Source organism: Phaenicophaeus curvirostris, chromosome 2 (assembly GCF_032191515.1).
Source record: "Phaenicophaeus curvirostris isolate KB17595 chromosome 2, BPBGC_Pcur_1.0, whole genome shotgun sequence".
Taxonomy (NCBI): Eukaryota; Metazoa; Chordata; class Aves; order Cuculiformes; family Cuculidae; genus Phaenicophaeus; species Phaenicophaeus curvirostris.
This window is the reverse complement of record NC_091393.1, coordinates 25,335,658-25,352,415: the sequence shown is the minus strand read 5'-3', so window position 1 is coordinate 25,352,415 and position 16,758 is coordinate 25,335,658. Positions and strand designations below refer to the sequence as shown.

At 43.7% G+C, this 16,758-nt stretch overlaps 1 protein-coding gene across 3 annotated transcripts; it reads left to right on the top strand.

Moving 5' to 3' along the window:
• Positions 1 to 933: 933 nt before the first annotated feature.
• CLN8 (CLN8 transmembrane ER and ERGIC protein) lies at positions 934 to 16,175 on the top strand. 3 transcript variants are annotated; one of them, XM_069851530.1, is made up of 3 exons: positions 934 to 1,059; positions 11,045 to 11,717; positions 12,114 to 16,175. In XM_069851530.1, the coding sequence occupies exons 2-3, from the start codon at positions 11,175 to 11,177 to the stop codon at positions 12,426 to 12,428; spliced, it is 858 nt and encodes a 285-aa protein (XP_069707631.1). In that variant the 5' UTR covers positions 934 to 1,059; positions 11,045 to 11,174; the 3' UTR covers positions 12,429 to 16,175. The 3 variants fall into 3 exon arrangements, with proteins under 3 accessions (XP_069707631.1, XP_069707629.1, XP_069707630.1); XM_069851528.1 differs by lacking the exon at positions 934 to 1,059 and adding an exon at positions 2,783 to 2,903; XM_069851529.1 differs by lacking the exon at positions 934 to 1,059 and adding an exon at positions 8,655 to 8,711.
• Positions 16,176 to 16,758: the final 583 nt, after the last annotated feature.

The following is a 16,758-nucleotide window of genomic DNA, read 5'->3' as shown; positions in this document are numbered from 1 at the left end:
ATTAACATAATCGAATGCAAAATAATGTCTTAGAAAGTATAAGAAGACTAAGAATCCGTTAAAACAAATATTTCCAGAACAGAGATCCTTTTTTTTCAAGAGCAAGACAATCAGGCTGACTTCACAGTAAGGAAAGCTCTCAAGTTCTATTCCAGTGAGAAGATAACGTATAGTAAGATATTAATCTTTACACTGAGACCTGCTTTATTTAGGAGTCTCTATCAGCGCAAAAGTGCAAAAATGTGCAGAATAGATCCTAATTTTCCTTGTGCTGTATTTTCAAATGCTTAAGTCCTCCAAAATGAAAGGATGCAACAAACAATAACACCCATCTCTAACACCCTGTGTGCACCTACCAGACAAAAAGCTGTGCTGCAGGATCACCATTTTCAAAGAACAGAGGGCAATTAAGTAGCTGTAGCACAATTTAGCCTTCAGACCACTAAAAACTGGTTCCTTCCATAGCTGCTGGTCACCAGGGGGCTGGGCTTTGAACACCAGGAAATATTTACACACGGATTTAATAGATCACCGCCTCAGTCCACAAAGACTTACTCATGTTTTTCACTGTGGGACATCCCACTGACACCTTGATAACAGTTGGGTGTGAACCTTTCCGAGAACTAGGCTTGCAAAGCCTGCTCGTGCTTCCGAGGAGCCATTACTAATCGTAAAATCAAACTGTCTTGAGAGAAGCCAGGCAAAGGAAATTTGTTTCCTGTGATTTTTCTGCCACAAACTTCTGTCATACTTCCGTAACATACTGCTCCCAGCTGCTTTGCATGGTCGCTGACAACTTGAAGAGTGAGTTACCCCTGTGGTTCCATCTGGCTCCGTGCTGTTTCTTTTGGGTCATCTGTGATAATCGAATGGGCTTGTAGCCAAACAGGATAAAGAACTGTTGTTTTGTGGTGCAGCCCTTTTTTTCAAGGGGTTCTAATTGGGAGCTTCTTCCTACTGATTTTTGTGAATCTTTTAAGAACTTCTTTACTTTGGATGAGACGGGTGAACTGGTTCAAAAGGCACTGTGAAGATCTCCTGTGGGCTGAAGCTCAAAGGGTAAGATTATGCACAACCTTATTTCCCTTAGATTTTATCATTTGTTGATTGCGTGTTTTCCTTTAAACCTCCTTGAAATACTCTAAGGTTTACTATAATGGGTTATATCCATAACCTGTTATGATTTATTTCATTGGGGTTATCATTAAGCTTGCAAGAAATGGGAGACAATAACTTGGCAGAGAATTCTCTGCTATGTTTCTCTTTCTTTTCTTCTCACCTTTGAAATATATTCTTTCCCTTCTGTGGATATGACTGCTGTGAACTGCCTTAAATTTTACCCTTCACATTAAACTATCTGCCAAACCTATTGTACCACGCAAGAATCTACTGAAATAGTGCAAAGGCCAGTTTACGTTTCACTGAAAGTGAATATTCAGGAAGGATGGAATACAAAGAAGTAGAAAAATCTCACGCAGGACCTGACCGTCAGTTGGTATAAATCAATTCAGCAGTCAGGTGCTGGGTGGCACCTTCTGTTTCAGCACATCATGGAGCTGCTATAACACAGCACAGAGCAGACTGTGAAGAAAACTCTAGGCTCATTTAACACTAAAAGATTTGTGGCAGATATCAAGTGCTTGCCTCTTGACCACTGCATATGAAGCCAGCTTTGGAGAGAAAGGACGCATTAGGAAGGTTTTTCAGCACCAGAGGCTTAGTGAATTTACAAGCTGTATTAACTATTAAAAGAGACTGCATAACTGCTGTTTACTTATATTAAAAATGGAAGTGTAGAATATATTTTTAGGAATCCCTGAAGTAAATGGTTCTAACCTTCTAAGTTTAGAATCTCCTTATTTGAAACAAATTCAAATAGACTACATAAAAAGGATTTACATCTTTGCAAGTCTAGAATAACCTCCCATAAAAGCAGCTCATTCTCAGCTGCTTTTTTAAACATCTTACTTTCCTCCCAACTACCCTCAGAAATACATTTTGACAAACTTGATTTTTATTTTAAATTGTTCTACATTTCTAATATTAATCATCACCTCATCACTGCCATTATTACGCAGTACTGCAACTTGTAAAATATCTGAATATCTTCACTTGGATGAAGCTGACAACAGGAAGATAGCTTGTCACCTTTCATCCTATTTACTGCTTACAGACTGTTTATTCAAATAAGTCATCTAAGCTGTTGAGAACCTTGCCAATATGATGGATTTGCTGTCATTTTCCTGAAAACCCCAAAAGTAAACTTATTAGATCACTGACTGAGGTCACAGAGATGTTCCTGATTTCTACCCATCATTGCCAAGCACCAACTGTAAGGTGCTTGACTTCATCTCAGATAGTTTACATAGGAACTGTTGGGACCCTCTACAAATACAACTGAAAGTTGATCTGAGGAGGTAATCCAGGATCAAACCTTGTACAGAGTCCCACATCTAAGCCAGCCACTGACTGCTCTGTTTCTAACTTGACAATCCTCATTTTGCCTGCTGGTACAGTCCTTAGTTTCTATTCAGGGGAGACTACTTGGAGTTAATTAAAACTTTCAAATGATAAGCACATATTCCATAAGACAGACAGAGGATTTTCCTTTGAGTCCCGAAAAGGCACTGGAGGTACCTATGTGAGAAAGGAAAAAGAAGGACTAGAGATTCTGGGTAAACCTGAAACACCAGTCAGACTAACCATCATGACTACAGCTGTGAAGCAAAGAGCCTACCTACTAATCAGAATAACTTGTTCCAGTGAACATTGTTAAGACATGTAGCTTGGTGAGGGAGGAATAAAAAGGTTCATTTGCAACCCAATCTTGTATCATTACCTCATGCTAGTTACCTGAAGCCAACCAGAAGCAACTGAGGAACGTACATCCAGGACTGGATAGAGTCAGTATTTTTCTTATTTATTCTTCCTGTGGAGTAAAAGAAGTGGTGGTGGTTTCAGCAATGATGCTGGGCACTATGAGGTGAAAATCCTTAAGGAGGAAGATAAAGAGGCATTGACTAACTTGGGATCTAGCATAGTTAGGGAGAAAAAAATTAGATGATGAAATATATTTAAGCTTTCATTGAAGAGGCATGTTGATGGAACGTAACATACAGAGAAGCTTGCAAAATGGAAAGAGAATAAGAAGGTTTTAGAGGGAGGTATGAACTTAAGGAGACGAAGAAGAAGTGGAGCAGCAATGTCTTATGCATTGAAAATAAATTGCAGGTCTACTGGGAGACAGAAGCTGAGATTTAGAAAAATTCTTGAGAGAAATGGTTGGACCAAGCAGGAGTGAGCTTGACAATGTCTTGTAACAAAATAGAAATAAATTAAGATTAGAAGAAAAATAGGTAAGATATCTTGCCCTGAATGGAAGCAAAAGAATTAGAAGGGAGGAAATATTGAAGGAATAATTGCCCAAAGGGTGTACTTGGTGAGGTCCAATTAAGCAGTGGTCAGGGAATGGCCGGACGTCACAGGTTCAGCACGGATATGATAAATATCCTGAACTGGGTCTACACTCAACAGAGCCTTTTTCAGTGAGACTGGGATACATGGCACTACTCAACAGTCGTTGCATATCTCCAGCATTTTCATAAATTGTTCATATAGTAATGAGAAATGAGGGATAATCTTGAAAAGGATTGAGCAAAGAATCTCCAGTTCTTCTACATTATTCCAGTTATCTGGAAAGATCCAAATAGCCAGAAACAGCAAGTTTAATTGCTGTTATTTTTCCTAAAACTGGTAGCTCAAAGTCTGGATGCTCAGAAATTTTGGATTTGTCTTAAATTTCAACAATATCAAGTGCTTTAAGGCAACTATCAGCACTGTCTGTTCTGGAGCAGAAGGAGTTAACTCATTTAAAATTGACCATAAATGAAATTAAAAGAGTTTGTAGAAACTAGTGATGATATCTGAGTACTGAGGAAGGCAAACCAGCCTGGGTAGATAATATGTTATGCAATGTAAAGCCTTTCTGAATCCCTGGCACACATGAAAGCCTTGTAATACCGGTTTTCAGAAAGACGTTGAGCATGCTTCCTACTAGGAAAACTGCCTTAAACAAGCATGTCCAAAGTGCTCCTTGGAATACTGTAGTCTGCATGCAAGAATACTGCATAAGCACTTGTTGGACAAGAATCAGGAGACTTTTGAGGGTACATGTAAAACATTAACAAAGAGAGATTACACATCTGGTATTGCCACAGAGTTCCTTAAGGCAGTCATGTAGTAAACCTCCCACAGACTTAAAGCAAAGCTCCCACAATCAGTCGCAAAGCTCCCACAGATTTGAACAGAGTGCAGATTAGTAGATGGTAAAGGAGCAAATTTCAGTTTTAAAAAAGAACTCAAGTACGTCACTGAAAATATGAGATGACATGGCAGGTCAGTACAAGCTGTGTTTCTATGGAGGGATCTGTGTCTGTAAATGTGTCAGCTTTTCTAAAACTTTTGGAAGAGAGGGCTAAAACTTTATGAGAAGTCAACAAGGTCTTGACTTTTAAAGTAGCGGTAGACTTTTCATTCTTCATTGGAAAGATTATCAGCTCAGATTTTATTTGTATTCATTGGCATTCATTCAATATACAGTACCCCTGACTATAGGTTTTTGATACTCTGGAATTAAAAAATGAATGAAGATAACTTAAGGCAGTAACTTCATAAGCTACTCAGAGGATGAGACAGAGCTATAAATTGATCAGTGACCCACCTCATCAGGCAGGATTCCTTCCAATCTCTATCCTTCTGCTGCTGCCATGGATAATTTCTGGCCACTTCACCATCAAACCGTGTCTCCAACAGACAGAACCTCCCCCTCTGCTGCCAGAGAAAAAAGCAGAATTCAGGGTAGGTTACTCTGGATTTTCTTCCCCTGCATGTCCAAGGCAAATGTTTACAGGATAAACAGTTGTCTGCAATGGTTGGATTAATTACACCACGGGATTGAAACTCCTTTCTCAACCTACCGCTAAAACACATTTCTCAACTCATTACCAATGGCAACAGAAGCACCACTTGGCTATCTTCTGTACCCCCACCACACACACAAACACTCAGACTTGTCTATAACAGTCATCCTGCAACCTTTGCACAAACTCCAGGCTCCCCTCTCACTCGTTGCCTTGTGTCCTCCATACACATCTCCTAAGCTTCTGCCTTTAAGGTCCTCTCACACCACCGAGAAAGTACCAGTCTGCCTCTGAAAGTACAGGGAGCAGGACAAGGACTTGGGATCATGGCACTCCAGTTTGGGAAATGAAGGTAAAAAGGTGATAAAGCCAAAGAGATCTGAATTATCATCAGCAATCTGTATATTAGTAAATACAACAGAGGAGCTACTGATTGATTACACAATGCAAGATTTAATTATTATTATTATGCTACGTGAAAGAAGTTTGGCCTGTGCCAATTAGTATTCTTTATAGTTCTTGGGTCCCATTTGAAGCAGGAGTCTGGTCAAAGTGACCTTCTGAAGCAAATATTTTTATGGATGTTTTGGAAGGTAATGTGTGCCAAAACCATATTCAATGGGCATCTGAGATACAGCCACCTGTTTGAAAGGAAAAGGCAACCTCCACTTGATGGGTTGTACAGATATAACCATCGTAGCAACAAAATGCAGATTTTGTAAAGTGCAAAAAAAATCGCATTCAGGTTTTGACTGCCAGCAAACTAAACTGGTATAAGGAGGCTCTTTGCTACAAGGACTGGATCACCCAGACTGCAGGCAGGGCTCCTTGCCTGGAGGTATCCTTTGCTCTTCCAGTTGTGGCATTCTGAAGATGCTGAGAAGTCTTCAAAATCAAGAGCCGATAACCAGGAAATTTAGCTGTGGACAGGTCATAGAACCATAGAATCATAGAATTGTTTGGGTCTGAAGGGACCTTAAAGATCACCTAATTCCACCCCGCCTGCCATGGGCAGAGACACCTCCCACTGGATCCCATCCAACCTGGCCTTGAACACCTCCAGGGATGGGGCAGCCACAGCTTCCCTGGGCAACCTGTGTCAATGCCTCCTCACCCTTATCGTGAAGAAATGTCACGTTATAGCATCCAGCCAGAGGGGCTGTAAAAGAGAGCGTTGAATATAGCACAATATGAAAGAAGAGCCTCACTGCAGGAAGAACCATTTTGAAATACTTGAAGTGATCGTAATTACCATAATGAGGCGCCTATTAAAACACTGACACTAAGTGTGGTTGTAGTATCGGTAGGTTCAGAAAGTAACGCTAAATTATTACATCATGTCTATGGTTGGTAGTAATTAAAAAATAAGATTTTGCTCAAGAAGACAAGAAAAGGCAGCAAAGAGAAGAAAAATCCTCAAAAAAGACAACAGTCTATATGTGATCTTGGTTTTTACAGTACAATCACATTTCCTTGTATGTAAACAAAAAAAAATTCCTGCCCCAAAGTGTTACAATTTAAAGGAATTCTTTAAAGACAACTATGGGAAAAATGAAATCAGGGCAAGCTAAAACATTTGTCCTTGGTCAGCTCCATCATGTTACTTGGGACAGCAATTTCCTCCAACAATAGTTCATCCATCTTTTGCTTGTTCAGCTTTCTTCTCAAGTTACCCAGGACTGGTCTGGCATCTTTTAGGGAACAGAGGTTATGAAATGAATATCCACCACCAGCTAGGAAGCAATTCCCAAGTGACCGCTTCTCCTAATCTTCTACTTAGCATCTCGCAGGCCCTGCAGCGCTTTTTCCCCTTCAGAGTCAGTAAACAGCTCTGACCATATCCCAAATCCTTGCAAACAACTTACTCTCACTTTTGTGAACGTTTAATCCTTCTGTTTACAAGACCAACTTGCTCGCCCATGCCATTAGTCTCTCCGTCACTCGATCATGAGTGCGCTCTTTGCGTGAAATAACTATTTTGGTTGTAATTTCTTGCCCTGCTGAGCCTGGGCGTCCTGGGCAGATGAGGTTAGTCACTGTGAGGTGTCAGGTGTGCTCCAGCGCGTGATTCACCTCCGTGGCACATAGATAGAGTCTGAGAGTGTGGGACCGGCTTCAGCCAAACCCTGGTGTCCCTTGGGGCTGTCTGGAGAGGAGCTCGGAGGGAAGGTGTAATGCCTCACACCCAGCGTATTAAAAGGAGACAAAACCAGTAGATTTTGTTCCCAGAGGTTTCCCATGAACAGCTGAGGCTGGCTGCCTATATCTAAACAACTAAGGTGTCATATGAATAGATCTTACTTTTCACAGAGGTTGGGGGGGGTGAGTCTATCAGGGATGGGGTTGTCACATTTGTCACATTAGCAATTAAAAACAAATGCACAGAGCCCTCCTGCGCAGTTACTCTGCTACTGTGGCAGAACCTGGTTTTCCGCAGGGAACATCGGCACTTCCCTCTCCCTGGCTGGATCCGAGCACCCATCAGACTTTCAGGACTGATTCCCCAGCTCAAGTCTCTCACAACAAGTGGACCTAGCTTAGGATTTTGGCTGTTCTATGCCAATCCTTCATGCAAGAGAACTTGTGACTTGATTTTGGTTTATTTTTTCATCATTTCTTGGTGGAATCACCCAGTCCATTGTGGGACTGAGCTTTTCCCTAGTGAAACCTGGCCGAGGGGAGACCTTATTGCTCTCTACAACTACCTAAAAGGAAGATACAACTTACAAGACAGATTTATAGGATGAGATAATTAAACGTAGAAACCACCTGCAGCAAAACTTATCAGTTAATTCTCACAGGAGGGTTAGGTTGGACATCAGAAACGGCGTGACTAGTAGGTGCAGGGAGGTTATCCTCCCTCTGGACTCGGCACTGGTGAGACCGCTCCTCGAATCCTGTGTTCAGTTCTGGGCCCCTCACCACAAGAAGGATGTTGAGGCTCTGGAGCGAGTCCAGAGAAGAGCAACAAAGCTGGTGAGGGGGCTGGAGAACAGGCCTTATGAGGAACGGCTGAGAGAGCTGGGGGTGTTTAGCCTGGAGAAGAGGAGGCTGAGGGGAGACCTCATTGCTCTCTACAACTACCTGAAAGGAGGTTGTGGAGAGGAGGGAGCTGGGCTCTTCTCCCAAGTGACAGGGGACAGGACGAGAGGGAATGGCCTCAAGCTCCGCCAGGGGAGGTTTAGGCTGGACATTAGGAAAAAATTCTTCACAGAAAGGGTCACTGGGCACTGGCAGAGGCTGCCCAGGGAGGTGGTGGCACCACCATCCCTGGAGGGGTTTAAAAGACAGGTGGACGAGGTGCATGGTTCAGTGTTTGATAGGAATGGTTGGACTCGATGATCCGGTGGGTCTTTTCCCACCTGGTGATTCCATGATTCTACGATTAGGGAAAGGTTCTTCGCCCAGAGGCTGGTGGAGCACTGGAACCGCTCCCCAGGGAAGCAGCGGCCGCGCCAAGGCCGCCAGTACCCCAAGAGCCTCTGGCCAATGCCCTCAGCCACAGGGGGTGCCCGCCGGGGCTCCTCCTGGGCAGGACCACGAGCTGCACTCGGTGACACTCGTGGGTCCCGCTCAGCTCATTCTCTGCAAAACCCCTGCTGAGCCAGGCTCCCCCCCACTCCCTTCGCCCCAGTGGTACAGCCCGCTCCCCCCCACCACGCCCCGCGGTGGTTCGCGCCGGCGCGCCCGGGTCACGTGGCGCAGGCGCGGGGCGGTCCCGAGCGCGGGAGGCCGCGGGGCGCCCTGCTGGACGCGGGGCTGGCGGCTCTTCGGGACCGGCCCGGCTGAAGCGTGCGTTGTCCCTGGAATGGGGGAGGGCGGGCTGGGATCGCGCCTCGGGAAGCGCGGGGCGCTCGGAGAGGGGCTGGCGGCTCGGAGGGGGCAGCTGCAAGCAGAGGGCAGGGCCAGCGGGGACCCGCGGGGGCCGCGGGGTGGGGGCGTTTGCTGCGGGGTGAAGCGCGGTGGGAGCACCTCACCGGGAGCCCTGGACTCGGTGGCCTCCATCCTCGGTGGTCCCGCTTTCAGGGGTCCCCGCACTCGCAGGAACCCATCCTCAGTAGTCCCCGTCCTTGGTGCTCCCCGCACTTGGTGGACCCTTTACTTGCTAGTCCCCATCCTTGGTGCTCCCCATGCTCAGTAGACCCTTTACTTGGTAGTACCTATCGTCAGTGGATCCTTTACTCGGTGGCCCCCACACTTTGTGGACCCTTTACTTGGTGGTCCCCATCCTTGGTGGTCACCATTCTCGGTGGACCCTTTACTCGGTGGCCTTCATCCTCGGTGGTCCCGCTTTCAGGGGTCCCCACACTCGGAGGAACCCATCCTCAGTAGTCCCCATCCTTGGTGCTCCCCGCACTTGGTGGACCCTTTACTTGCTAGTCCCCATCCTTGGTGCTCCCCATGCTCAGTAGACCCTTTACTTGGTAGTCCCTATCCTCAGTGGACCCTTTACTTGGTGGACCCTTTACTTGGTGGACCCTTTACTTGGTGGACCCTTTACTTGGTGGTCCCCATTCTCGGTGGACCCTTTACTCGGGGGCCTCCATCCTCGGTGGTCCTGCTTTCAGGGATCCCCGCACTCGGAGGAACCCATCCTCAGTAGTCCCCATCCTTGGTGCTCCCCGCACTTGGTAAACCTCTTATTTGGTGGACCCTTTACTCGCTAGTCCCCATGCTTGGTGCTCCCCAAGCTCAGTAGACCCTTTACTTGGTAGTCCCTATCCTCAGTGGATCCTTTACCCAGTGGCCCCCGCACTTGGTGGACCCTTTACTCGGTGGTCACCATCCCTGGTGGACCCTTTACTCGGTAGTCCCCATCCTTGCTGCTCCCCACACTTGGTGGACCCTTTACTTGCTAGTCCCCATACTTGCTGCTCCCCATCCCCGGTGGACCCTTTGCTCGGTGGTCACCGTCCCCGGTGGACCCTTTGCTCGGTGGTCACCGTCCCCGGTGGACCCTTTGCTCGGTGGTCACCATCCCCGGTGGACCCTTTGCTCGGTGGTCACCATCCCCGGTGGACCCTTTGCTCGGTGGTCACCATCCCCGGTGGACCCTTTACTCGGTAGTCCCCATCCTTGGTGTTCCCTGCACTTGGTGGACCGTTTACTTGCTAGTCCCCATCCTTGGTGCTCCCCATGCTCAGTGGACCCTTTGCTCGGTGGTCACCATCCCCGGTGGACCCTTTGCTCGGTGGTCACCATTCTCTGGCTTTTTCATCCCCAGGAATCTTTCGTTTTGAACTACAGTGTGTTCAGGAAGTTTCAGCTAATTTGAGTCACTGCTGCGCTGTTCAGTTAATTACACTAATGTTGTTAATAATGCATACTAATGTTTGTCTGCATTCCATGCTCTTCTTGCATTTTTGGAGTATGTTTTCTGTTGGAAAGTGGTTTAATGTTCAGAAACTGGTTGCAAAGTCTTGTTTTGAGATATCCTGAAAGTCCTTTTTCATAGAATTATAGAATAGTTTGGGTTGGAAGGGACCTTAAAGCCCATCCAGTTCCATCCTACTGGATCAGGCTGCTCCAAGCCCCATCCAACCTGGCCTTGGACACCTCCAGGGATGGGGCAGCCACAGCTTCCCTGGGCAGCCAAGGCCTCACTGCTCTCGTGGTGAAGAAATTCTTCCTCTTGTCTAGTCCAAGACTCCTTTCAGTGCAGAGATTCTGCTTCCTGCATTAAGTTTTGTAGTTTTATGTCGAGGATCTGTGTTTGAGGTTTTCAGGTGCACCCAAAGCTATAGAAAGTGGTGGAAAATCAGTGAAGGAAAAGCAGGGAAGAAGAATAGTGGAACAGGAGAATAACTGCACATTGTTTAAACACTAGTTTCATGAGAAAACAGGGGTTACTTCTTGTATTTTCTCTTCCTCTTTCTTGCCTTCCTACTTCGCCCTCTTCAGCTTTTTCTCCAATGCACTGCTTTGTCCTTGTACAGGTTTTGCAAGCCCGTTGTGAATCTTAAACATACTGCTTGAGGTTTTTTGCCTGTCTTTGAGATGGATGCCTGTGCCTGATGGCACCGAGACCAAAGCTGTAACTGCAGTGGAAGCGAGTTCTCTGCAGATTGTAAGCTGTGCATACAGACGACTTCAAAATTCACTTAATTTTTTTCTCATCATTCCAGATGGAAAAGGAGGAGTTCGTGGTTTCTGGTTTGCATGACAGCAGAGGCTGACTAGGCATAAAGGAGATTATAGCACGGGTGAGAAGCGTCAAGCCCCTTACAAGGCTTTGTTGTTTTAATAAAAGAAGAAATGAAACCTACAAACGATGATCCAGTGTTTGCGACTATTTTTGACTGGGACTATCTCTTATGGGAAGTTCGTTTGACATTTATAGCTGCCGGCTTTTTAATCTACCTGGGAATATTTCTTCTGTCGCACTGGTTGTCTTCATGGATAAGTACCACTTATCGTGCCTTGCTGGGAAAGGAGAAGGTGTTCTGGAATATGGCAGTCACGCGTGGTGTGTTTGGACTTCAGAGTTGTGTTGCTGGGCTATGGGCTTTGCTCATAGATCCTGTTTTCCATGCTGACAAAGTGTATTCACAGCAAAAGTGGAGCTGGTTTAACTGTTTAATAGCTGCTGGATTTTTCTTGCTCGAAAATGTAGCTGTTCACATGTCCAACGTTATTTTTAGAACATTTGATGCGTTCTTGGTAGCTCATCACTTGCTTGCTTTTGGTGGCTTGGCCGGTCTAGTCATTAATGTGAAATCTGGACATTATCTGCCTTTGATGGGAATGTTGCTGGAGATGAGCACTCCCTCAACGTGCATTTCCTGGATACTTCTAAAGGTAAGGACGTGATCATTTTCGAGTTATGTCGTAACAGTTTTCGTGCATCTCGCTTGTCTATAGGTAACCTGTATGGTTTGTCTGGGGAACTTCTCGGCAGCTGCATTCATCTAACTGATACCTGTCACCGCGATACCTGCTTTTGTTGTGGTGTTTCTGTAGCTCTCCCTACAGCTTTCTGTGTGATGCTGTGTGCGTGTGGATAGAGAGATTGGGATAGCTTCATGCTGAGCTTGGGATGCTGCATGCGTTTGGAATATCATAGCTCTATGTGGAAAAAATAGGAGTTGTGTGTATGTGAAAGCTGGGTATTTCCATTAGTTCTACGGATTCCTTGGTTTCTTATCTCGAAGCAACAATCTCACTTCTGCATACTTTCTGTTCTTGTTTTTCTAGGCTGGCTGTGCTAATAACTTTTTCTGGAAGGCAAACCAGTGGGTGATGATCCACCTGTTTCACTGCCGCATGATTCTTACCTACCACATGTGGTGGGTGTGTATTTTCAACTGGAATTCTGTGATAGAAAATCTGGGACTTCTTCATTTTATTGTTTTATTCTCGGGATTATTTGCTGTTACACTCATACTTAATCCGTACTGGACATACAAAAAAACTCAGCAACTCCTCAGCCCAACTGACTGGAACTTTGAAAATAAAGCAACGGAAAATGGAAAACTAAATGGTGAAACACATCAGAAGAAGAGGATATAACGCTGTTTCCTAGAAGGATAGCTGAAGAATACAATGGGAAGTAATTCTTCGCCCATGAACTAGAAGCTTTTGCAAGAAGCTCGTTAACACAGTAATTCCTTGCTGGTAGTATTCTGTATGCATCAGAAGGATTTTAAAGCATTTTTTGTGTTTCATATGTGCATACACATAAGATCATCAACCTCTTAGCTATGAATTATGCCAACTATTTTTTCAGGTTGGATGGTACTTCATGATTTAGCAGTGACATGCTCCCCAATGGCATCCTTCGTCCTAATGCTTCAAAGTAGCTTATAAAGTTAATTTGACCGTTGAGCTCAGCTCGAATCAAGTTTAGCTTGAATCCTACTTCGCGTATGTCAGAGATGCTGATACTGGAAATTATGTTGTTTATTAAGGTCAGTCGTGGCCCAGGTTAGGTATGCATGGGTACCTAGTTCCCGTGTGCCATCAAATCATTCCAAGTGGCTGGATTGATCAGTGGGAAAATGCAGTCACGGCTGGGTTTTGTTTGGGTTTTTTTTGTTGTTGTGGTTTTTTAATTTATTCTTTTAATTGCACTTGAGGAAAAGGAAGGTAACCGTTTGAGGGTTCGCTCTCAAAGTCGGGTGTAGTTTCCAGGTTGCTCTTTTTACAGGAGGAGTTCATATCCACCACGGATGGGCATGTGGGGATGCAGGCATTTGTTATACCAGTGAACCAGCTAGGTAATCACAGTGGTCCATCCTGGATGGGAAATCAGCAAGAGGCTGCAATGAACTACAGTAGAATGTTTGACTCAATCGAAAAGATTGCTGCTTGATTAGTAAAATTATTTTCTTCACAGGTCCCACATGAGCAGAGTTGTGCGGTTAGTTCTGCTAGTGCTCCTGTTATAGTCCCTCTTATTTTTGGCAATTCTCTTAGTTATAGAGGATTTTACAATCTGAGGCGACTCCTCTGTGGAGGAGATCCCACATCACCTGCTACAATCTCAGTTATTCTTGTAGTATTTTTATTTTACTTCAGAGAACATAAAGTGACACTAACAATCCTTGGCACTTTATCTGCCGCATCACTAAATGTTTCCTTGGCTTAAGGAATAGAGTTGACTTTTAGGAAGGTATTTAGCAAATTGGGGGAGATGTTCTCCCATTAACATTAGTCTGATAGTTCCTGGGTGAAACTTTGGGCAGGGGATGACAGCATAAAGATCACGATAGAAGGGAGTGACGCCTAGTGGCAGGAGAATGACACAGATAGTAATTATTTTGGGTGCAGTGAACTACTGAGATAAAAAGCTCCTCGTCTGAGATGATGTCGTGTGGTGTGACAGCTATAGAGATTTATTTTGTGATGTAATAAGACTGGGCAAGCCCAAGCTGTGAACATTTTCATGTGAACACAAGTGTTAGAGGCTTTGTGTACTGATCCGTGTTTGGCATAAACAAGCCCATTTTATTAATTTTTTATGGGAATGTGTTTGATTTTGCTCAGAGTGAAGAGAGGAAGCTGACGGTCAGGTTTCTGTTCTCTAATTCACTTTGTGTGAGCGCAGAGTTGAAGAACTTCTCTGTAAGGGACAGGAAAGCTTTTACTGTTAAGTCACAAATGTATAGCCAGATCTTGTTGATATCCATGAAGTGGAGAATATCTTAAATTGCTCATTCAAAACTAGGCTGAGCAGGTCAGGGTAATTTTATACAGCAACGCTATCTGTTATCATGCTGATATTCAATAGAGAAAAATCTACATTTTGTGCTATTTCTAAGGAGACCAGAATGAGGTTGCAATATTTTGGCAGTGTGGCACCATCCTTAAACTCAAAAAAGGGTTCTGTCAAGCTTGAAATGAACTTACCTTGGGTGGGCTTACATGTGAGAAAGTAACGTTAAAAGTACTTTAGAAGAAAGCAGAAAGTTGAATTCCTCAGAAACGGGGCCTAAATATATGATCTAAACGCGTGTCTTGCAGAACCCAAACCTCACTTGCCACGAGCTGCAGGGGGGAAAAGTTGGAGGGTAAAGTCACCAGATATTGAAATGGTGGTGTGTTCTATGCAGCTTAAAATGGAAATAAAACAAAGTAGTAATTATAAAAATCCCAGCTACGGAATTCTGAAGAATCCTAACAGAAAATGGAAGCATCAGAAAAGAAATCTGGGCCAAGTGTGTAATTCTTCTAGTAGCTGGATAAAGGAGGCAAAGTTTCTATGTGCTAAAATGAAACAATATGGAAGGTTGGGGTTAGTATTGAATTTGGGGCTGAAAAAAGCAATTAGGTGTGGTCCAAGCAGACAGGTGAGTAGTATCTGTGGCATCAGGCTTCTAAAGTTTATAATTTTGTCATATTATGTTGTTATGTGGATTTTAAGTCTTTCATTGAAAGTATTTTTTATCATAATGTGGAAGTCTTATTAATGTACATCTATTTTAGTGTGAGGTTTTTCACACAAAGACCTCTATAGCATATATCAAAAACCTGCTTGTCTTACTATTACTTAATAATAGCTAAGAGCACTTGTTAACCTAAACGCTTCTAGACCTGCTAGAAGAAGAGAGCTATGCAATAAATCAAGTATCAGTTATTTCTGTTGGTTTGATGGGTGAGAAGATTTTACAGTCCAGCTAAAAATACAACAGAACATAAAAGTACTTGTGACCTTGCAGCTTTGTAGCCTAGAGCTGGAGTTACCAGTTCCATTACGCACTTATTTTTTTATACTCAAGTGTTTTCCTCCCTGCCTTTTGGCTGCTCCTTTTGGAAGGATTTTCTGCTTTATGATTGTGCAGAACTGTCTCATTGCTGTGAAAAAAGTCTGAAAAAGCTCTCTAACTGAGGGGTTTGGTGTCTGATGGCTCTTGTAAGTGCTGTGTTTTAAAATGAAGATAAACTAGCTGTAGCTTCTTTATAAATGTTGTCAATGTGAAACTAATCCTCCTCCTGTTCAGAGTCTCGTACAAGGCTTCATCCTAATGTGATGTAGAAATATTCAGTCGGCTTCAGGAGTGATGAGGATGTGCTGCTGCCACGATTTGAAGAACTCTTTAGTAATATGGTTTTGGGTGAATTTTTCATTTGCCTAGGTGACTGTTAGACTTCATCCTGCTTTCTTGGTGGACAGACTTATCCAAGGAGTGCTGTATGTGTCACATTTCTGGTGGAAGCTTTATTTAAAAAACATAAAATCCCCAACAACCGCAAAATAAACAACAAACTGTGAGGAGGTTGTTTGTTTATTTTGTATTATTTTACTTTTTAAAGCAAATGTCTGATCTAAGACACCCTGGGCCAGGCATCTTCTTCTTTCTGTCTTCATGCAGCATTCCTAAATCACAGTTTGTGTTTGCTTCTGTTTGTGTCCTGTCTTATGTTTTTTTTTCCAAAAACTGTCATTGTTTCTCCTCCTACCCCTCAATTTTTCTATAATATTTATTCTTCCTTGCAGTACTGGTCATGATCTTGCAGCAGTCACGTTACCACAGCAATGTCTTTGTCTAAGAGTTTTCAGCACATACTGTCAGCCCTTCTGCTAATTGCTTATGTCCAAATCTTTCAGGTTTTTTTGCTTTTTCCTGGTAACACCGATTTAAATATTGATGGCATGTACAGTTATAAGAAACCTTTCTTAATCTCAGGGAGCCTCCCACTTAAAGAAAATTTAGAAGTGTTAAGCAAATTCAAGTCTGTTTTAATACAGTATAATGCTTGTTCAGTGGTACAGCATCTTTATACGCTGTGTGCATAAATAAAAGTATTTTATCGATTGATTGATTTTATTGATTGATTGTCTACCATGAGTTTCATTTACAGATGAAAATAATACCTATTATTTTCACTTGCCACTTGTAGCAGTGTTTATGCAGTGTGTGCACTAAAAAGACAATTTGTTTCTTTTGAAAAGATCTGTTACACTTAAAAAAGGTAATGTCATATCCATGGAAATGTGTGTGTATATATATGTATATGTGTATATGTATATATAAACCTTGTAAACTAATATCTCTTAGCAACATAGAATCATAGAATAGTTTGAGGTAGAAGGGACCTTAAATATCATCCAGTTCCCACCCCCTGCTGTGGACAGAGACACCTCCCACTGGATCAGGTGCCCAAGGTCCATCCAACCTGGCCTTGAACACCTCCAGGGATGGGGCAGCCACAGCTTCCCTGGGCAACCTGTTCCAGGGCCTCATCACCCTCATAGAGAAGAATTTCTTCCTAAAGTCTAGTCTAAATCTGCCCTTCTTCAGTTTATACCCATTGCCCCTCATGCTGTCACCACAAGCCTTTGTGAACAGCCCTCCCCAGCTTTCTTGTAGCCCCTTCAGGTACTGGAAGGTCGCTCTAA